At 38.6% G+C, this 22,053-nt stretch overlaps 3 protein-coding genes across 7 annotated transcripts; 1 reads left to right on the top strand and 2 right to left on the bottom strand.

Annotated features, from left to right (window-relative positions):
* The first annotated feature begins 567 nt into the window (after positions 1-567).
* slc25a4 (solute carrier family 25 member 4) lies at positions 568-2,919 on the top strand. Its single transcript, XM_084931460.1, has 4 exons — positions 568-749; positions 1,415-1,901; positions 1,986-2,126; positions 2,246-2,919. Exons 1-4 carry the CDS (start codon positions 639-641, stop codon positions 2,404-2,406), a joined length of 900 nt encoding a protein of 299 aa, XP_084787586.1. The 5' UTR covers positions 568-638; the 3' UTR covers positions 2,407-2,919.
* Positions 2,920-3,106: 187 nt separating this feature from the next.
* cfap97 (cilia and flagella associated protein 97) lies at positions 3,107-12,321 on the bottom strand. Of its 4 annotated transcripts, none has more exons than XM_084931456.1 (5): positions 12,134-12,321; positions 9,137-10,070; positions 7,795-8,075; positions 4,340-4,502; positions 3,107-3,616 (listed from the first exon to the last, which is right to left on the bottom strand). In XM_084931456.1, the coding sequence occupies exons 2-5, from the start codon at positions 10,047-10,049 to the stop codon at positions 3,510-3,512; spliced, it is 1,464 nt and encodes a 487-aa protein (XP_084787582.1). In that variant the 5' UTR covers positions 10,050-10,070; positions 12,134-12,321; the 3' UTR covers positions 3,107-3,509. The 4 variants fall into 4 exon arrangements, with proteins under 4 accessions (XP_084787582.1, XP_084787581.1, XP_084787580.1 ...); XM_084931454.1 differs by having other exon boundaries at positions 3,108-3,619; XM_084931457.1 differs by having other exon boundaries at positions 3,510-3,994.
* A 1,311-nt stretch (positions 12,322-13,632) lies between these two features.
* Positions 13,633-20,562, bottom strand: ufsp2 (ufm1-specific peptidase 2). 2 transcript variants are annotated; one of them, XM_084931458.1, is made up of 12 exons: positions 20,452-20,562; positions 20,170-20,251; positions 18,619-18,802; positions 17,773-17,839; positions 17,187-17,341; positions 16,895-17,087; positions 16,499-16,645; positions 16,244-16,408; positions 16,005-16,129; positions 15,847-15,923; positions 15,122-15,246; positions 13,633-15,026 (listed from the first exon to the last, which is right to left on the bottom strand). In XM_084931458.1, the coding sequence occupies exons 1-12, from the start codon at positions 20,452-20,454 to the stop codon at positions 14,940-14,942; spliced, it is 1,410 nt and encodes a 469-aa protein (XP_084787584.1). In that variant the 5' UTR covers positions 20,455-20,562; the 3' UTR covers positions 13,633-14,939. The 2 variants fall into 2 exon arrangements, with proteins under 2 accessions (XP_084787584.1, XP_084787585.1); XM_084931459.1 differs by lacking the exon at positions 13,633-15,026 and having other exon boundaries at positions 15,136-15,246; positions 15,847-15,919.
* Between the last annotated feature and the right edge of the window lie 1,491 nt (positions 20,563-22,053).

The raw sequence follows: 22,053 nt of genomic DNA, 5'->3' as shown, positions 1-22,053 counted from the left end.
TAGATAGATAGATAGATAAAAATCTATTTTATGTTCTTTTAGGTTTCCCGAGGCCTTAGCAACTGGAGTCATTGGATAAAAATTACACCATGAGATTTACAGATTTACAGAGTACACAGCTCTCTGTAAATGTCATACTGGGGTTGAAGTCATGATACACATTTAATACGCTATGAAATTTAATTGTTATCTTAATATTATTCTAATAAAGACAGATTTTTTTCAGTTTTCTGGAAACTCAATAAACCCCACAAGTGTGTGTAGACAGAATGCAAAAGCTGTTCTCCAGTCGGATTTTAGATGAAGGACTTCTCCATCATAAGGATTAGTGACATCTGACTTTTAATAATTATCAAATTACACACATTGTGTCCTTTAAACGTCCCCGGGTAGGCCGACTCTTGACTTCAGAAACATGGCGCACGAGTTGAACTTTAACCTCGGAAATTTATTCGGCCTCGTTTATCTGTTCGACAAACTGCAAATCCATCACTCAAGATTCTCGCGATAATTGCCCCGCATATATTAAGACACATGGGGGTGCCTCGTCCACTTGGAGAAGCGTAAGGTTTCCTTGAGGATCTTGGCCACCTTTGGAAAAGTCAGAAGTCTCGGATCTCCACAAGAAACAACCAATCATGTCGGACGCGGTGACTAGTTTTATGAAAGACTTTTTGGCCGGTGGCATCGCCGCTGCCATCTCCAAAACAGCTGTCGCTCCCATTGAGAGAGTCAAGCTGTTGCTGCAGGTAAAATGACTGAACCAACTGCTGCCTCTGGCACGGTCGCATGTCTGCGTAAAGCGTGCGTAATTGTGGGGCTTCTGCGATAACTCAAACACAAACTGAAACACAAGAATTGTTTTTCAAGAAAGAAATGGCCCTTTGGACTCATTTGGTCTCGTGCGTAATTCCATTGGGCAAGTGAGAGGTCCTGGATTGATGTGGAAATAGTTTTACGCGCCGAATTACGCAGAATTCCTCTGGTGACAGTAAGGGTGGCAAGCCCTCCTAATAAGCGTTGCAGTAAAACGACCATAAGTAGCTAGTTCATCATGCTGTTTGTGCTTTTATTAAGGTAATTAATCCTTTATTATTACAGATGACCGCTGCAACAGTCAGTGAAAGTGGACTGCTAAATTTAACTTGAAGTGTGTAATCTAATACACAGTGAGGTCTCAAGTGACAGGAGTGTGCCTCTGCTGGGCCTACAACTACATAATGTCTGTCCGGAGAATATTAAACATAGTAGTCTAAGATTATGTAAATACCAAAATGATGTATTTAAAATTAAAATTTTGCTCAAATATTGCATACTATTTAGAAAAAATGGTCCCTGTCGTGCCAAGGTTTACATTTACATGGAACTATGGCACACATGTGTCCAATACAGAACTTTTATGCTTTGTTTGCAGGTCCAGCATGCCAGCAAGCAGATCACAGCAGAAACACAGTACAAGGGAATCATTGACTGTGTGGTTAGAATCCCCAAGGAACAGGGCTTCATTTCTTTCTGGAGAGGCAACCTGGCCAATGTCATCCGTTACTTCCCAACCCAAGCCCTCAACTTCGCCTTCAAAGACAAGTACAAGAAGATCTTCCTCGGTGGCGTGGATCAAAAAAAACAATTCTGGCGTTACTTCGCTGGCAACCTGGCATCTGGTGGTGCCGCTGGTGCGACTTCGCTCTGTTTCGTGTATCCTCTCGACTTCGCCAGAACGAGGCTGGCTGCAGACATCGGCAAGGGCACAGCAGAGAGAGAGTTCACTGGTCTTGGAAACTGTATTGCCAAGATCTTCAAAACCGATGGGCTCAAGGGTCTTTACCTCGGATTCAACGTGTCAGTGCAGGGTATTATTATCTACAGAGCGGCCTACTTTGGATGCTTTGACACGGCTAAAGGTGCGCACAGCTGTGACACTAGAATGTATTAACAGTGTACATGTGCATTTTACACGTGGGTGACTTAACTTGTGCTTCTTATAGGTATGCTGCCAGATCCCAAGAACACGCACATCATCGTCAGCTGGATGATCGCCCAAACCGTCACTGCTGTAGCTGGTCTCATCTCATACCCCTTCGATACAGTCAGACGTCGTATGATGATGCAGTCTGGACGCAAAGGAGGTGAAACCATGTTCGATTCGTTTGGCCCAGTTATTGCACAGTTATTAAGCATTCATGTGAGGGCATTATGCAGCATTTTTCATGTCAGTTTTCTTCTTCTTCTCTTTTTATTTCCAAAGCTGACATCATGTACAAGGGCACAATCGACTGCTGGAAGAAGATCATCAAGGACGAGGGACCAAAAGCCTTCTTCAAAGGTGCCTGGTCTAATGTAATCAGAGGCATGGGTGGTGCCTTTGTGCTGGTGCTTTATGATGAGTTCAAGAAGTTGGCATACTAAACTTTCAACCAATCCCCAAGGAAACCCTTTACTTTGTTTAAGTCTTATTTCTGGTGATACAGTGATAACAGCTTGGTGAATTTACAGTGTGGGCGTCTACAGTATGACAGCCCAGGTAAGGAGGGTGGGTGAACCAAAAGTGTATATATCCCATCTAGGACATGCCAACAGGCAGTCGTTCAGTAAAAGTCAAGCAGGTGGAGATTTTGTGATGACGCACATGATGATGTCACTTCAGGTCATGCTTCCCATGTTAGTAAGTTTGTGAAGCAAGTTGAGGAGACCCATGTGTTATGCTGTGACCACTCTGATCCTCATAAATTATTTTATTAAGAATAAAAACGTATTATTCTAACAGTCCAGTCTTTTTGATGAATGCACTGTTGTCACAGTCTTGTTGGTTTTCAAATTAGATTTTCTGTTTAACTCCCCACACGGACACCAAGCCAACATACACAATGCTTCAGAAGTGAAGCAGCAAAGTGCGACTTTTCAATGTATTATTTACACCCATTTTTTTCTGCTGTCCCATCAATTGTCTTCCATGATAAAAGCTAATAAATGCATCTTCCAGCAAGAATGTTTTGAACAAAACTTGCATCTTTAAAGATGCAAAACAGCACACTTTTAATTGGTGGGAAAACAGCTTTAGTTAACAGGAAACAGAATAAATATAAACAAGTAAACCTTTAAATAACTTAAAAACACAATTTTTTGTGTATCCTATTTAATGAAGCAATGTAAAAAAAAAAGGTTACATTTATAGGAACTGAAATTCAGTCATAATAAACAATAATTTGTACATTTATACCTTCAACAAAACAATATCTTCTGCTTGTGCAGCTAACTTCGGTACTGCGACACTGCTGTGGAAGCCACACATACCATATTTCAGATTCAAAGAAAATGTTTATAATGGATAAGCATGGTTACACGAAAATCACTGAAGATTTGATTAAGCCAGATGAAAGTATGCTGAACACATTTACGTGACAAGAACCTTTGAGCTTTGTTCCTTTTTTAATAGTTTGCGATGCAAAGATATCAACTGAATATGGATAACAGAAACCAGATTTTAGCAGATTAAATGTTAAGCAGCGCTCTCAGCACCATGCTGCCCGGGCTGCACCTGGTGTTTTTGACCTGGGTGAAGGTCTGCTGCTGGAGTCAGTGGAGGGGAGTGATGCCCTGGAGTTGACTGACCTGGGACCTGCTGAGTGGATAACAGAAACATGCTCTCTGATTACAGGCTTATCATTACAGTTTAATCAGAAAATAACACAACATTAAAAATCATTATTACACTGCTAAGAAAATATGTACATATTTGAAATTGTTATTAAAAACAATCAGGCAAACACATACACACATGTGTTTTATGACAGTTGGAATCTGTTATTGGTTAATTATTTCAAATGTTATTTTAACATCAGGAAGCAACAATGAAACACAAACATTAAAAAGACAAAAAGGTGTTAAGAGGAGAAACAGTTTGTCAGTTACTGAGCCATGAAATTCATTTCATAGCAGTGTTAAGAGCTGCTTCTTACAGTCTTCTCGTTCTCTTTAATCCAGTCTTTGCAACCATCTGGAGATAAATTTGCAGCCATCAGTTTGACAAGAGTGCGTACCACATGCTAATGCCTTTTTCTACCTTAATTAATGCAACACAAGCAAATAACAGCAGGCTTCTCCAAATGTCTCCCCACACACACTCCTGCAGGTGGTGTGCTCGTTGAACAAAAACACTGAGGTCTGCATGCAAAGGTTTTTTATTTATTATTAATATTCTGTAGCTGTGCTTTAATTGCAGTATGATAAACTGTAACTGGAGGAGGATACAGCATGTACTAGAAGGTACATATCTGTTATCTAAACCAAAGTACTTAAAATTAAAATTGTTGGAAAACAGCCAAAGATGTAAGACACCAACCGGAGGTAGTCCTGCTGCTAGATCGATCTTTCTTTGTGGTGGACCTGCAGATGGGAAATGAAGAACCTCCCAGGTATCCGGCTTGGCGCTGATAGTCTGCCAGTTGCTCTGAGCGCCTCAGGCCAGGTGTGGGCTTCACAGACTCCAGCCTCTTCAGGAAAGCCTGAGAGGAATATAAAGATTCTTACCTCATTAATACTCCAAAAATACCGTAAAAGTAAACTGTTCCCCTACCACTGTGGGAGGTAACTACATTTAATTAGGTACTGGACCGAAGGTACTGACAGAAAAAAATACACACAGTTTGTAATATTGTATGTGATATAGACCAATGATGCTAAATATACGTCCCATCAGGCCCACTGATGTTTAGTGTAATCAACTTGTGAAACATTAAGTCAGTGAGATTGTTTCTTTGAAGTGCTTAACAAAAGTATTAGACCACCACCCAATGTTAGGGTTATGCCAAAGCTGCCTGAAATTAACTACTGTACTGGCAAAAATACTTTTGTTTATGTTTAGGTAATGGTTAAATCAACATCAAGCTGGTGTGCAAGCTCTTTAATTAAAATAACATTTTTAAGTCTAAAATATAATAAGTATTTTTCATGAACTTTTAAATTTACCATTTTACAAAAAAGCTGAAACTAGTACTAATACTAATACTAGGCTTGATTCATTTCAGACTTCTTTGAGAAGTCTACTCTGCTGTTTCAAATCTCCGTATTAAACATTAATTCAGTGAATTGAGCAATTTTAAGTTTTAAACAGGTTTTCGACAGATTTCTAAAATATTTGTGTTCTTTGTTTTTAGGTGGTCAAACAGTTTAAGTGCTGTATGTCCACTTTAGATGAAACCGGGGTGACACTCTTGAGCTAAACTACGCAGCACAGTTACAGTAAATATAGATAAAACAACCTGAAATGAACACCGTGCAAAAGAAATATATGGTAAGAGTTTGTTTTTTTTAAATAATTTTTTTAATATTACTTTTTTATTATTTGATTTGACTGGTTTGATTATATTCATTCTTTCTCTTGGCTAGAATGAATACATAAAAAAACAGCACATACACTAAAACGTATTTTAAAACAATCTACCTCTTAAAAATAAGTCACTATTTTATTAAATAAGTCAAACTTACCAGTCAACAATTTACCAACTGCTGTGCACCAGGACTTTGCGAAAGGTACACAGCAACCCCAACAAAACAGCATGAGGCAAATCAGTGCAGACAAGTGGCTAAATGTCACGCATGCACTCCCACACGCAGGGTCTGCTGTAATCTCTCAGTGAACAAAAGCTCCATATGAAGCAGTGTGATGAGGAAAAAGCTCAAGCATCACCAGACCTTCGTGCTGAAGATCAAAAGTCTTCCAGAGGGCATGAAAAGGCACTGCAGGCTTCTAAATACAGCCAGAATTACCACCTACTATATTTTTAATGTTTGCATTACAGGAGACATCTTCAATGAAAATGTACCCATTGTACTATTATTATTATTATTATTATTATTATTGTATATAATTTCTTTGAAAGAATACTAACTGTAGAGGGTAAATGAGCACTTGAAATACACAGAAGTGGTACTACTTGTGATTGCCAGAGGTGTCTTACATGTGTGATGTGTGGGGTGTATACACTGATCACACGGGCAGATTCAATTACTAATCTCTAAGAATAGAGAAGGCGAAAAGCACTCCTGACGCAGAGAGATGGGCTCAAGAGAGAGGACAGTCTGTCCTTAAAACCATAGAAACATTCTGGCTCATAGCAGCAACAGTAGGGATCAATTTAAAATATCTAATCATTATTACAGGAACACATGAGTAAAAAAGAAGTCAGGTTTTCACTTAGTAACAGCAGTGCCTTGGCTGGCTACCAATAATTAATATGTCTTTACTTCCCCATCTCCTCTTTTGAAACTGTGCTGCATGTAGACATAAAAAATGTTGCCAAGATAAGTCAGTATATGGGATGAGAGACTAAAGCTGCAGAGACTGAACTCTGTCAAATGTCAGTCTGCGGCACTGCTGCTGGCTGCCACCTGCTGCCATCTGTCCAAGTCTTTCCATGTACGTTTGCAGAGGTGGCACTCTTGGACTGACGCTAAACTCAAATCAAAACACATCTCTATTCTTTCTTCACATTTTTTTCATAAAATGTTTTCTTAATGTTTCTTCAATAGTTTACTAAAGGCAACGTAAAAAAACATTTAAAAAAAAGAGTAAATAATTAAAAAGTAGGATGTAATACAGTAACATGTAGACTGGTTTTCAAGGAAGTTACCAACTTGAGTAACAAGTCTAGTGGGAAAAGTCAACTTCTATAGTTACATGTTGTATTTACAGTCTCTTTAAGAATTTAAAATACAGTAAGAAAAGATTGTTTTTAGAGTAGGAACCCAAAAAGACTTATTTAGACGTCCCCTAACAAAAAATAATGCCACTCTGACCCTATCTAGCAAACTAAAAGTCATTTTTATTCTATTAATTTCACACCTATAGACATTTAGATTCAACAAGAAAAGAAATATAATTATTACATTTGAATTATGAAATCTCAAAACCAGTCCTAAGGTTTCTGTTTGGGACTTTTCTGACTTACATCTTAACTTTTGAGTGATTTACATATTATTAACCTACACGATCTCTCACAGAGTGACAAGCCTGTTCACAGCAACATTAAATCTCTCTGCTCTTTTTGATATCCACTCGTGTTAATAATTATCTTTCTTAGTTTTGAGAACTTCTATTAGGGGTGTTGTTCTTTACAGTCTTTCTCCTCAAAACCATATTGAAGAAAGTTGCTTTTAACCATAAGCATTTTGAGATATTTGAAAAACGAGCTAATACAAATACTGAATAAATAACAAAATAACAAAAGAAAATACATTTTCTTATCCTTTCTAAAAATTGGTTGAAGAAAAAAAAACATGCTATTATAGCAGCTAATGCTGCTGTGCAATTGAAAGTCAATTCAAAAATATGTTACACTAGCAAAAGTTGATTGAGAGGGAAGAACAGTTAGATGTACCCCGCCTCTCGCCCTATGACAGCTGGGATAGGCTCCAGCGCCCCTGCGACCCTGAAAAGGATAAGTGGAAGCGAATGGATGGATGGATGGATAAATATATTTATATGATTGAAAACTGGAATTTCTTTCTACAGATTACAAGTATACTGCAAGGACACAGGAGTAATTTTTTCCCCAACATTACATACTAGAATTAGTTGGGGGGGGAATCATCCAATTCAATACATTAGTGGGTGAAGAGTTGTACACCTGGTGAAACTCTTCTGTTGTTTGCAAAAGACAAAGACACACAAGCAAATTAATTTCTTACCCAGTTTATCACAAATGTTTCTCTTGCTATTAAGACGCCTATTTCGCCTATTATCAAAAAAATAAAGCAAATCAAGGATTGAGTTTTGACCCAAGAAGTGAAACTTACCAGGTTCTCCCGCTCAATCCGTTGCTGTTCTCGTTGCCTGTTCACTGCACTGTGAGTGAGGCGAATTCGAGGAGAGTTACTTGCCCCGTGGCTTTTCTTCACTGGTGCGCTTCCCGATCTGGGACCCGGAGAGAGGCGAGACAGCTCGCGAAGTAGTCGCTGATTCTCAAAATCAATGCGCCGAACCTCCTCATTGCTGAAGGAGTAGTTTTTCCTGTTTCTCCCTCCAGAATAGTGGAAGACCAGTTTTCTTCCAAGGTGACTTTCTAAATTGAGAGAGCCTGAAAGGAAAAACAAACAGTTGTATCATAATTTGAGTTTCACATTTTGTGCTAGTGGTGGAAAATGTTCTGTTGTACTGATGCTCAGGTCAAACATCAGTACAACAGAACATCCTCTGCAAACAGCTAAAAACGCATCTTTTTCCAACTTGTTTTTGAGTCTTTGTTTTTTAGGTTTTAGCATTTTTGTTGTGAATTTCTCTATATAAATAAAATTGTACTTACTTCTGCTGCTTATATAAGTTTGGGTTCTTTGATATGAAAAACTGAATTTTTAAAGAGCCATATTCTTGAGCTACATTTCTGCAACCTCCATCATGTACATTTTGAAAAGTCACAAATAAGTGAAGTGGAATCTTTTTGTGCACTTTATTTCTTCATCAGTGTTCAAAAGAGCATGCTCTGCAATGTTAAGCACACTCTGTGCAAACCCCTTCTGAGCTACATTTTGAAAAACAGCAGTATGTTGAAACTAAAAGAGAAAACCTTGAAAAAGATTTTTATGTGAAGCAGAATTCAACTAAAACTCACAAATCTTTGTGTGGACAACTGTTTTCATACACGTTACAATTACTTTGGGGAAAAAGCTGATTTACTGAACTCACGGAGGAGAAATAAACTTCTGTTTTAGAGAGAGAGAGAAACTCATATAAAGCTTACACTACACTTACCAACTAAAATCTTTAATGAAATGCATTTTTGATGCAACAGTTCCTATTTTTCAGATTTGGGGCTGAAGTGTTTTTTATACTTAGACTGCAATTTTAAGTGTAACAAATTTTTTATGTCATTTTCACCACATCAATGGACCTTTTTCATAGCTGCTATTCTGAAATGTGCTTGTAGCTTAATTATGGCCTTGTCCCTAGTAATGCATGCTGTCTCACTGGAATGAGTGTGGCGTAATAAAGGAAATGTTCCCATAATACCTTTAACCAATTAAACACCTATTTACGCTTCTACGACATGTCAAAACGACTGCTGTGAAAAGAGGCCTAGGGCATAACTCCATGTGGGCTTAGAAATACAACTATTATAACGTAAAGCTCAACTATACTCACACTCATCCACATCCTGATCTGAGTCGTCATCTTGTATGTTTCTAAGACCACTGGAGGGCACACTCTGCCGCGGCTGCTCCTCTTTATGACTTTCTTCTTCGACCTCTGTGACATTCAAGTCCAGTGACTGAAGAGGACTGGTGTCAGGTGAGGAGAGTGGGGTCACATCTGTCACTGAATCATCTGAGTCTGCCGTATGGAGAACAGGAAAATCCCGAGGCCTTGCTGAGCCTACTCTGGTCCTTCTTATTCCTGGACACGAAGAAGAAGTTGCACTTGGTTTCGGGAGGGCAGGGGACTCTAAGCTGCTCTGATGACTGCTACTGCTATAGGAGCCCTCAGAGTCTGCATCTGTGCTGGTCTCAGTCGATGAAAGAGAAGGACTCTCAGACCTGCTTGGAGGAGCTGAAGGACTTTGGTTGTGCAAATTTCTTATTACTTTTTTAGGAGATTGTTTATTTCTCCTTTTAGAGCTGGCACTGAATGGTAATGCTTCTCCTTTGGTCTCTTTTGGACTCTGAATGTAAACATCTGTATTATCTACCTCTTTGGCTTCAGCCAGTAAAGCCATGAATGTTCTACTGGACCTTTTAGGTTCTAAATTGGCGCAATCTTCACTATCACTGCTTTCATTGCTGACTTTATCTGATGTAGTGGAAACGGATGATCTACTGCTCCTATTACAGGTCTCCGCTTGCTTTAGATGTTTTCTTGTCTGATCAGTCCTTGATGACAGATCGCCACGATAATTCTCTCTGTGTTTTGCATGTAACTTATCATGTGCTTTTGAGATCTTCTTCTCAGCCTTCAAACCTTTCTCCACCTTATGTTCTACATCTGTGCTGCTTTCAGCACAATCGCTGTCGAAAAACGAGTGATCCACTTCACCTTCCAGTTCACTGGGGTTGAACATGGCAATTTCCCCTCTGCACACCTGTAATGATGTAATGTGAGATACCTAAATAGTAATTTTTTAACCCATTTATTTAACATAACAGCTAACAACTTAGCAAAACCTGCTAGAGTGACTGCTTTCAAAGACTGAAATGATTGGCCAGGTGTCTCTCTTTATGTTGGATTGCACAGCAGTTTTATCTTTTGTCCACCGTCCCACATATTGAGACAATGTTCCACATTTTACGTGGTTCTAGCTTACAAACATCCTCACAAGAAACATGGTTTAAACAGACATGTGCAAACAAGGATCCATATTGAAATACAAAATAACATTTTTAAAGGTTTTTTGCAATATAAAACGGGTAACACTGCATAAATCCATGAAAACAAGAACAAGAACAATAGGATAGTCCAGTGAACTCAGTGAAAACACACGATGGAGAAATGTTGATATGCACAAGTTACAGAACTTGAATGCATTTCTAAAGAACTGAAGATCATCACTTCAAACTGCTGTATGATCATCAAGTGAAAGGAAATTGTGTGAGGATGTTCATTATCAACCCAGGAAACAGCAAGGCTCGAGCCTGCCATGAACTGGAAACTGTTCGACCACCAGTGCCACTGTCTACAGTGAAGAGAGTTTTACATCACCATGTACCAAATTTCCCCTTTTGGGACAATTAAAGGATTATTCGATTCTTTTCTATTCGACTGAGAGGGCGCCAATGAAAAAAGACGCCCCTGTTACAACATCGAAACCTTCAAGTTCAACTATTATTTGCAGCTGCCCACAGGGATAAAATAAATGCCTTCTGGAGAAGAATTTTATGGTCAGACGAGACCAACACTGAGCTATCTGGCTACAATGACAAGAGGAATGTTTGGTAGCATGAAGGTGAGGCTTTCAAACTGTAGTACCTGTCAAGTACTGTGGTATTAGCATGATGCTCCGGGGCTGTTGTGCTGCCAGTAGTACTGGCACACTACACAAAGTGGATGGAATACTAAAGACAGAGGACTACCTCCAAATTCTTCAACTTCACCTCAAATCAGCAGCTAGAGGGTTCAAACTTGAACCAACTGGGTGTTCCAGCAAGATGAGCACACACTGGCTTTGGAATGGATGAAGCAGGCTAACACTAAGCTTCATGAATGGCCTTCCAATTCAAAATTTGTGGACCATGCTTAAAAGCTGTGGTCTGATAAAGGAAACCGACCGGTTTGAATGAACTCTACTAACTCTGCCAAGAAGAGTGGTCAAATACACACCCAGAATTATGCCAGAAAGTTGCTGATGACTACCAAAGATGTGTGCTCCAGGCGCAACTTGCTAAGGGACATTTAACCAAATATTAGTAGGGGTGCATGTATATACTTGAGACTACATGTATACTTTTGACGATGTGTGGATTGGAGAATCCAAATTAAATTCAAACTTATGGACCCAATACTAAAGTAATGAAAGATGTAGCTGTACAATCATTCTACCCTGGAAAAAGAACAGTCCACAAAAATTAATTAAAAGCCCCAAATTACCAAGATATTCAGGCCCATGATGTGTATGTAATCCTTTGTGTCAGATACAGTAACGGTCAGTCAATAAAAGACATCTGCATAGTTTGTGTGTGTGTGTGTGTGTTTTTGTTTTTGTTGAGGTTAGATAGTACATCTTATACTATCGTGTAGCTTTAGCAAGCTTTGTCACATATAAATAAAATCTTTGCCCCACATTTCGCTTGTTGGTCCCCCTAGAGTGGCCTCTTCAACACTTTTCCTCAGTGCAAAGACCGGGTTTCATTTAGCTTAAAGTGGCATAACAGCAAACTGTTGTGTAATCTATCCATCAGTGTGTAGCAAGCTCCAAAACACTAACACTATTGGTTATCTGTTTACCTACACTTTCAATCTCCATTACTACAATAATATAAAAATGTATGCAATAAAATGTGGTGGGTATAATGCTTTCACATGTGTTTTAACCCATAAACAACACACGTTAAGCCTGGCAGTTAACTAAAGTTAATAGTAACATAGCTAACTTATCCAATTCGTTTAGTTTAGCTACCTTAAGCTCCAAGAATATCTTAGTTCTCTTACCCAACGAAAGAAGGCACGATACACCGTTTTCACGTTAGAATTAAGTTTCTTCTTAAGAAAGAATGTCAGGAATCTGAATAAATGCAGCGCAAACCTGCAATAAAAACAAATTTAGCGTTAGCAGGCTAAAGCTGGAGTAACACGGTGCCTGGTAACTACGCGACGTCACTTCCTGGCAACGGTCGCCCTAGGAGATCTCTGCAGTAGTTAAGAGAAGCAGTCGACTCCAGCATTTTATCGCTATGAGGGTTATCAGAGTTTGATTTATTTCATAAAAACAATAACAGCGAAAATTCAGCCGCTGATTTGCTAAATCCGATTATTTCAGTCAAAGTAAGTTAAACTGATCAAAACTAAATTTATTTTTTGGTACTGAATCTAACAATAACTATTTGTGTTATATTTGAAGGTATTTGGGATAAAATTCAGTTAACATACAGTTTACAAAATGGTTTCTTATTGAGTAATATTAGGTAAACTTAATTTATATTGTATTATTTCTTTCTCATGATTTTGAGTGGTAGAAAACATGCGCATTAACAAGACAAAACTGATGCAACTGATACACTGGGACACCAGAGTATATGACATATAATATGTATGTACTTGAATTTGAATCACCTTTATTCTGATTTCTATCCTTTATTTATCGTTTGTTACTCTTCCTGCCCCTTGTATTTGTTTATGCGTGTCTACTTACTAAAATATGACTTAATACAATGATGCCTCTCCATGTTTTATATTTTTCACCTTTTTTTCTTGAGGTTATAAGTTTTGTTCTTTATAGACAATAAAAATTACTTTACTTCCTGCAATCTGGCCACCCAACTTACTGTCTGTTTTATGCAGAAAACAAACAAACAAAAAGAGAGTTGCCCTGTGTTGTGTGTTTTTATCTTTGTGCACAAATTTCTAACCTACTTAAGAAACATGTCAAGAAACAGATACTGGAGACAAACAGATGGGAGGTCATTAAGTTTCTCCTGGGGATCCATTATGCCACAGTAACTGCTCCCCCTAGTGCATCTCCATTACCAAGAAGAGGATTATCTGGAGGCGCGTCCCCTGAAATCACAATTTGTCATGGTTTTACTCTTAATAACATAATTAGACCAAGAAGTGACACAGACTAATGAAATGCCGATGTCCTGGGACAATAGCACTCAGGGGAATCTGTTGTATAAACCTGTGACTGGTCACTGTCATATAATTTACATGCCAATGCAGGATGGGTAGAAATGAGGATTGAATAGGGGGGGTTTCTTTATTTGTCCCATACTCAGACAATGAAGGCATAAGTAACTGCAAATTTAGTATGAAAAAGATGAAAAAAGTTAATAAATCTCTGTTTTCTTTGAAAGAAAACCACCCATTTGACTGTGACACCTGGCTAATATTGGAACTTCAGTTACGAAGGACCATTTTCCACAAATAACTTTTTCATTAACCATTTTTTTAAACCCAAGACATGAATACCTGCATATCCTACAAACTGAGGGTTAGTTTCAGTGAAATGTATTTTATTCATTAAAAACAGAGTTAATTTCTTTCTGTTTCAACTGTAACTTGTTTCCAAATGAATACAGAATAAATATCCGTACAATGAGATGTAAGGTTTGTTCTTTAGTCGTCTTATGTAGGACTACACCAACTAATTATTTATCATATAAATAGTAATATTGTGGCACAGATTCAACAAGGTGCTGGCAACATTCCTGAGAGATTTTGGTTCATATCCAGGAAGTATTGATCAGAAGATTACACTGAGGTCATAAAAGGATGGACATGGTCAGCAGCAATGCTCCCCACACCATTACACCACCATCAGCCTGAACTATTGACATAAGGCAGGATGGAGCCATGATTTCATGCTATTTACACCAAATTCTGACCCTACCATCCAGATGTTGCAGCAGACATCAAACTCTTCAAACTTCTTTTTTCCAATTTTGGTGAGCCTGCACGAATTGTAGTTTCCTGTTCTTAATTGACAAAAGTGGCACCCAGTGTGGTCTTCTGCTGCTGCAATCCACCTGTTTCAAAGTTCAACACATAAAAGATGCTCTTCTGCATATCTTGGTTGTCAACTTAAAGCAGTTTGATCATTCTCTTCTGGCATCAGCAACATACTTTCACTCTGAGAACTGCCACTGACTGGATAATTTCTCTTTTTCAGACCGTTCTCTGTACTTGTCTGGCACTAACAATCATGGCATAAAATCACTTGAATCCCCTTTCCTCCCCATGCTGATGCTCAGTTTGAACTTAAACAGGTCGTCCTGTCCATGTCTACTTGCCTAAATACATTGAGTTGTTGCTATGCAACTTGCTGATTAGATATTTGTATTAACAAGCGGTTAAACAGGTATACCTAATAAAGTGACCAATGAGTGCATTGCCCTTTATGGCATTTTAGCAAGGACTCCATCTTTCATGGTAGGTTCATATGTTCACCAGAAACAAAAGGCAATGAGAAAACTGTTTAACTGTTTGAAATGAAGTAAGATCAACATATATAACTGAGCATAATTGATATAATTGATGAGCCTTTGTTATAGTAAACCATGTCAAACAATGAAAGCACAGTAAACAACAATTTTCTTATTTCAGTACAAACATTACTTCCAACTGTAGCTGCAAGTTAATCATTTATGCAGGACTCAACCAAAACCTTTTACATAATAACACATTTTACTTCAGTTTGCAAAAGTTGACACGTGTTCATAAAGAAGGCGAGTTAGAGTGCTCCTCCATATTTCTGAACATGATTCACTGAAACGAGATCCATCTGGAAGGCTGAGGGAGCTCAGATGACCTTCGGCCTCTGAGGCAGACACAGATTATAATACGCAGTTTGATCCCAAAAGTCAGGTCCTTTCCAGCCACACCAGCCCTGAAAATATAACAGCCACACCAAGATCAGCACAGTGTGTGGGAACCTGCTTTTCAGACTGAGAATTGCTGGCGGTGTGAATGCTTTTCCGTTACCTTGTCAGTGATAACCTGCAAGTCCTCTGCTCCAGTGTAATGAGGATCTAGGATGAGGTAGCGGATCTGCCCTGTGGTCTCACTCCAAGCCACACCCAGGATAGTGTGAGCTAAAACGCCTCCTCCTGCAACACAGAGCAAACAGCAATGTAAGTTTGAACAAGCTTTGTCTATGTTAGCTATCAACAGTACAGGCTTCTGAAAATAGTCAGCTCCCTCCTTTTCCAAATCCATAATCAATAGAGTACAATTCATATTTTTGGGCCATTTGGTTGTACGCACAAATCCTGGAAATGATAGCAGGCTCTGGTTTTCTTTGAGTTTCTGTGGTGATGTGACTTTTTAGAAAAAAAAAATGTTTTAATGTTTATATGTGGTGTTTATAGTGAGTTTTATGTTGCCATGCACTGACAGGAAAATTCATGACAAATTTCCACTACTTTGTAATGGAAATGAAGTTTATTGATTCTGACTTTGAATATAATGAACTCCATTCTTTACCAAATCCAAAATCAATAAGCTGCCAATTAAAACAAAACAAACAAAAAAATCCTGGGAATGATAGTGGGCTTCTGCTTCTCTTCGGGTTTTTGCGGTGAGGTAACTTTTCTATATTTGGATAATGAATTATAAAAATAAGGCTTATCATAAAAAATATTAAGAATACAAAGTTTCTGCGAGGTCATAAAATTAATGTAACTATAACAGTTTGAAAGTGAGCTCACCAATCATGACTGGAGTTCCTTCAGTGAGGAAGTGGTTGGCCAGTTCTCGGCCTTTGGACGCCAGCTCAGCTCCCTGACTACAGAGAAGGCAGATTAGTTGTCAGATATATTAAAATCATCCACAAACACATAATCATTCACAAGAAATGCAATCCCACCTCACAAACAGGATCTTGGAAGTGAGCCCAAGCAAATGACTCAGAACAGCCTGAACCTCAATGGATCCAATCCACTGACGTGACCCGACGAAGGATGCCTGCTTGTCTCCAACATCCACTAAAGCCTGGAAAGCAGAGAACCAGGCAGCTTTGACATGTCTGATAACATTGTAAAAAAAAAAAAAAAGAGGAAATGTGGGCATATCTTGTACTCGGATCATATTTTATAGGGCAACTACCTGCTGGATCTCCTTGTGAGTGGGCACAGGCCGCTCTACGTAACCCTGCTGCTGGAACCAAGAGCAGATAGTCTGCAGGGAGCGATAAGCACAGCCCCAGCCGTTGTCATCTACACGGTCCTGCATGTAGTGGTGATAGCTGTAGATCCCCTGGACCAAGTACACCTTGAGAAAAGAAAAATTTTTTTGCTGTGTTCATCTATTTCTGCAAAAGAGCAGAATACTGTTGGATTTAAAATAAGTAATTAGATATACCTTTCCATTATCTAGGGTAGGGTGCGTGAGAGCCAGATGAGGGTTTCGGAGATAACCGTCTTTGTAGGGCTCATTGGGAAAGTGGTAAGTGTTGGCTCTTCTGAAGTAAGGCCTGTCATCTGGTAGTTCAAACTGCTGATGCAGCTCCTATTCAGACAAAAAGTTTCAAGGAAAGGTCATTCATTTTTTTCCCCCCTTTCTTTAAACAAGAAAGCACAAGTTGAACTCATTGGGATTAATATGTCTACGATGATAGAAGTTCAGTCTGTGGTTCTTACTTTACTTTCCCAAAAAGTTGATTCTGTTCATCTGGACGGAGCTCTACATCCAGATGAAGTGAATCAACTTCTTGGGATTTCCTTACCTGGATGATTGAGCACATGTTAAGACACTAACCTTACGTTGTGCTACTAGCTGGCTGTCAGGCACTCCTACTGGATAAACCACAGTCACCAGTCCTTTTGGTTCTGGAAGGAGGAAGTGGACCGGTTCAGGAACAAGTAATGTCATTCCCTTCATGTTCTGAAGAGTCACTTTCTCCATCTCACACAACTGATGAGTTAGTGCCTCAATTAGCTGCTCGCAGGCACTGCAATACCAGAACCAAAAAAAACAAAAGGTAATATTACTGTAAGAGACGAGCTTTGGTTAGTGGTATGAAACCAGATGTTTTGTATAAAAGACATACTCCTTGATTGTATCGCTGCGGCCGGTGCAGACAACACAGTCTAGTGGAAGAGTCACACTCACAAAGTGGGATTTCAGAACTGTTTTGGTGAGGATGGGGGCTGAGAGGGGGCCTGGCTTTGTCACCTCCGTCATCAGACGAAGGTTTATGACACTCTGAAAGGGAATAAGAGTGAATTTATATTCACGGGTAAACGCAAACGCCATAAAGACAACTAGACATAAAAAAACGTTATGATGAGAGCTGGAACAATTAGCCAGTGGCATAGGTTCAAGTCGCATCTGCAGTGAACAGCAGGTTGACAAAGACAGAGCATGCCTGGCCTGTGGCAGCAGGACTGAGCCTGCTCTACTGTGTCAGCACTTTTATCATGTATTGTCACTGTGATATGGACTATTGTGATTAGACTGGATCAAAGCATCACACTGGGCTCAGGAAACAGTGCTATTTTCTCCTTTCTTTCTTTTATAAACAAAAATTGGTCAGATAATTAACAAAAAAAATCACTGTCAAACTGATTATAGTCTTTAATATGGCTCCATATTATTCACAGAATACAAAATATTGCTGATTAATCGATACGTACCGCCACCGAACTTTTTTTGCTTTTCTTTTTTGATGATTTTTTCCCAGAACTCTCTTGTTCGTCTGCCCTGAAATAAAAAACAAAACAACCCCCCCCCCACACACACTTTTCAATATAGCCCAATAAAATACAAAGAAACAGCAATGACAATAAAAGAGGTCCAGAACAATATAGGGAAACACACAAACACACATTTAAAACTATAAAACAAAACAGAGACTAAAACAGATGAGCACAAATCAAAGTGTCAAACACATGAATGCATTTATTCCTGTAAAATTCGTAGTATGGAGTGCATAAAATGTATTACATGACCACAGATGTCTGAAATTTTACGTAATATCTGAAATTTGCTGTGGGTGGCTGCAGCTCAGGGATAGAGTCTACTCGGAAGGTATCTGGTAGTTCGAAACCTGGCTGCTTCAGTCTGCATGCCAAAGTATCCTCGGGCAAGATACTGATACTAAATGTTCTACTTTAGCTTTGCATTTTGTATTTTTTTTTTACCTTCATCTATTCTGCTTTAGATTTTTTTTCATCGTGCCACTAAAAGATGCAGATCAATATGTCACTAAAGACTGTATTCCTGTTGGTTAGTTGGTAGCAACAGTTTTATTGTGTGGTAGTCGTCTTAAAATTTCAGACATTTTTTTTATAATTACATCCAAAAATTTTGTGTGGTCCACAACTCTGAACATCTCTCACTGTGCAACAAGGGACCACTGTTCATGAGCCACAATCAAAGATATTGTCTCAATTCTTGCATGTCGGTCAGCCTTCTTACAAAATAAGATGAAGAATCTATTCAAGAGAGAAATAATGCACTGTAATAATGTCTGTACTTACTGTATCCATTGATGCATATCTTCACATAGTGTACTTGGAGTTATTTCTTCAGGTGTGGCATAAGCATCTCTGTTTGGCCATATAATAACAGGACTGTCGCTCACTGCCAGAACACAGGATTCAGATTTCACCTGGGAGCGAAGAGTCTCAAACGTTCTCGAGATGACATTTCGCACCAGCTGCTCTGTAAGAAGAAAATAGTGTTTCTCTTTAACATTACTACAGCGTAAGGGTAATAGATTTGTATGGCTTGAGTTCTGGAATTTGCATTTGACCAGTTACTGCCACTCTGTTATGGAATTTACTGTGTCTAGTACACTAAACGGCTACACGTGTATACATTTTACTTTAGTTAACTAAATATCTTCTAAATGAGGACATCCAAAGTAATGTTTGGGGGTGTTGTCTTAGAAGGTCATCATTACATCAAGCATGTATATTGAAATTATATTCCTGGCAATGTGGGTAAAGTTTGAAATAGCATTTAGTCTGACTCAATTATAGCAGGAAAAATGAATAGAAAAACTGCATTTTCTATAATCCACACGGGATCAAATATATAGATAGACCCCCACTAATATTTGGTTAAGTGTCACTTAGTGAGTTTCATCGTGGTACCCAACAACAAAATTCTGGCATAATTCTGTCTAGATATTTGACCACTCTTCTTGGCAGAATTGGTAGAGTTCATTTAAACTGGTTGGTTTCCTGGCACGGACGCAGATTTTAAGCATAATCCACAAATTTTCAATAGTCCTTCAGTTGAGCTTGAAGGTACCGATTTTGGAGCAAGGGCTTCTTTCTCAGTCTAAGCTGATGTAAAACTCTCTTCATTGTGGACAGTGACGCTAGTGTTCCAGCAGTTTCTAGTTCATAGGAAGTTTGAGCTTTGGTCGTTCCTGGGTTGTTCCTGAGCATCCTAACAAATTTCCTCTAATCTAAGGGTGATAGTTTGGGTCTTCTACCAGACCCTGACAAAGTGGCGACATATGTAAATAACATGTAATTATGTACAGCTGTTTGAAGTGATGATTATGGAATCTGCAGTTGTTTAGAAGTGGCTCCATGAGACCTTCTCAGCTTGTGTAAATCTGTAATTCTCATTCTTAGATTTTCATGGAGCTCCTTTGACTTTCACAACTACAAAGAGAAACTACAATTTATTAATCAATCATGATCTCAAATGAGAAGGTAACAGGTTTTAGCCCCGTCAAGTTAAAATACATTTTAGAACCTTAATCTCCATTTATTAAAAAAAAAAAAAATGAAATGAGTGTATTTATTTATTTGAACTTCACACAGAGTTTGACTCTGTGTTTAGTAGAAAAAAAACCCCCAAATAAACATGTGCACACACAATTTTTTTTTAAGTCTTAAAAATGTGTGCTGTGCTCGGAAGACAGCACTTCCAAGAAATCATTAAAACCCCAAAATATCATGACATTCATGCGCGAGCTGAATGGATGCAAACCACTTACCACGACTGTGGATGTTTTAACTTTACGTGTGTGTACATTTAGACATATTGTGAAAAAACGTTTCTGAACACACCATCTGTGCTGTCCAGCTGACATCTGAACTCCAGCAGACCTTTGACACGAAGAACAGTCGCAGTCTCGGAGTCAACAACGACCTGATAGCACACAAAACGACAGAAAGTCAGCGGCTGGTTGGGGAAATCATCTGACAACGATTGTAATTACTCTTTTAGCGTTACTGGCTAACTGCTAAGCCACGAACTGAAGAACCCACAAGATAGACTTACTCGTGGGTCTGAACACAGAGGAACACAGACACGACCTCGTTTCGATAACTTAATTTCAGCAACCTTACCATTTTGGAGTTCTCAGCCTAGCAAAGGAACTACACTGTTTATTATCAGTTGTTTCTAAGCACTGGGGGCTGACATGTCTACTAAAGCAAAAGCTCAACGTGTCTCTGGTTGGGGCTTTCTATTGGGCCACACTGGCTCCGCCCATTTATGGTGCATTTATAGTAACTCGTAAATTCGGAAACGTTTTCTAGATAGTTTGTCATACACGTCTTCACAATATTTCGTTTTCTTTTATCATTTTTTTCCCTTTTAAATTTAAAACGCCTATAAATGTATTGTATATTACCACCTATATCCTCCCGAGAACCGAGGAAAAGTGCATCTTCTAGTTGAACTTTTGTTGTGAAATGTGAATCCCCTGAGATTCACATTTACTGCATGGATTTTTGTAGTTCATCAGATAAACAATCATATACTCAATAGTTTACAAAAAACAAAACAAAACAAAAAAAAAACCCAACACCCAACATTAGTCTATCTACATCTGGGGTAAAATTAGCCAATAAGTAAATAAAGGCACTTGTAATCCTCCTCAGTCCTCCCTTAGAGAACGCAAAATCTTGTGCCTAGTCTCTAATGCACACTTTACTCCATCTAATTAGTCTTGCTTCACTGCCCATGTTCCCCTTCTTATGCAACATTTGACACAATGTGTCAATATTCTTCTTATTATTAATTTTGTTGAGATATTTATTTTGTATGGGTGTGTGTGACTGTGTGTGTGTGTGTGTGTGTGTGTGTGTGTGTGTGTAGGGGAGGAGGGTATTAAAAAAAGCAAGAAGTGTTTTGTAACACTGTAAGTGCTCACAGTCAGACACACACAAAAAAAGGTTAAAATGTGTTTCTTGGTGCATTGCCAGTTTACCTCAGGATATTCATAAGAGCTATGTGAGTTAAGCCAGAAGTGTAAGTGTAGACAAGGCTTTTGATATTTTAAGTTGCTGTTATGCAGGCTTAAGTCATAAATTGTTCCAAACATCACTGCCAAAGCTCTTCTAGTCAAAGGCAGATAAATTAAATCAGCATCAAGGCTCTGCTTGCAGATAAATCAGATTTACACCCTCTGATTTATAAAATATAAAGGACAACTGTTGAGCCTAAGAATTATAAATTACAAGAATATCTGTAAAAAGGAGGATCTACTGAAAAAATATTCCCATTACAGACCTTTTCCACCCCATTTTAAATCGTATTAGCTATTCTTAGCTGCTATGTCAAAGTCAAATAGCACAAATACCACGTGCCAGGAAGTGGGGTTGAAAATGAGGACAGTTTCAGGTCACTGATGTTTTGTCCTAACAATGCCTCTGGATAAAATCAAGTTTGTTAGGATTACTGGAAAACAGAGATGAAATGGTTCCTCTTGTACACGCATGCAAAGTCAGTTGTCTAAATCTAACAGAGTGTCAGATAGAATAAAATAAACACACCTAACAGGTGCAGTACAGGGAAAAAGTATTTGCCCACTTTCTTATTTCGTTCTTCTTCTTCTTTTTCTTCTTCTTCTTTTTGCATATTTGTCACTCTTACATGTTTCAGAACATCAAATTTTAATATTAGACAAAATTGTGAATTAGCTCATTTCAATTTCACTAGCAACA

Source organism: Perissodus microlepis, chromosome 6 (assembly GCF_051167445.1).
Source record: "Perissodus microlepis isolate ML-2025 ecotype Zambia chromosome 6, ASM5116744v1, whole genome shotgun sequence".
Lineage (NCBI taxonomy): Eukaryota > Metazoa > Chordata > Actinopteri > Cichliformes > Cichlidae > Perissodus > Perissodus microlepis.
Note: the sequence above shows the minus strand (reverse complement) of the source record. Positions and strands in the feature narration are given on the sequence as shown.

What these genes read in the sequence shown, in the direction of transcription:
- ufsp2 (XM_084931458.1), bottom strand. An exon ending in GATATGCATCAATGGATACA is followed by an intron (nt 17,840 to 18,618) that starts GTAAGTACAGAC and finishes TTTTTATTTCAG; the next exon opens with GGCAGACGAACAAGAGAGTT. An exon ending in CTCACAAGGAGATCCAGCAG is followed by an intron (nt 16,130 to 16,243) that starts GTAGTTGCCCTA and finishes TCTGCTTTCCAG; the next exon opens with GCTTTAGTGGATGTTGGAGA.
- cfap97 (XM_084931454.1), bottom strand. Translation starts at nt 10,049, where the DNA reads ATGTTCAACCCCAGTGAACTGGAAGGTGAAGTGGATCACTCGTTTTTC. An exon ending in AGATCAGGATGTGGATGAGT is followed by an intron (nt 8,076 to 9,136) that starts GTGAGTATAGTT and finishes TTTTCCTTTCAG; the next exon opens with GCTCTCTCAATTTAGAAAGT. An exon ending in GGATTGAGCGGGAGAACCTG is followed by an intron (nt 4,503 to 7,794) that starts GTAAGTTTCACT and finishes TATTCCTCTCAG; the next exon opens with GCTTTCCTGAAGAGGCTGGA.
- slc25a4 (XM_084931460.1), top strand. Translation starts at nt 639, where the DNA reads ATGTCGGACGCGGTGACTAGTTTTATGAAAGACTTTTTGGCCGGTGGC. An exon ending in ATGCTTTGACACGGCTAAAG is followed by an intron (nt 1,902 to 1,985) that starts GTGCGCACAGCT and finishes TGCTTCTTATAG; the next exon opens with GTATGCTGCCAGATCCCAAG. An exon ending in GCAGTCTGGACGCAAAGGAG is followed by an intron (nt 2,127 to 2,245) that starts GTGAAACCATGT and finishes TTATTTCCAAAG; the next exon opens with CTGACATCATGTACAAGGGC.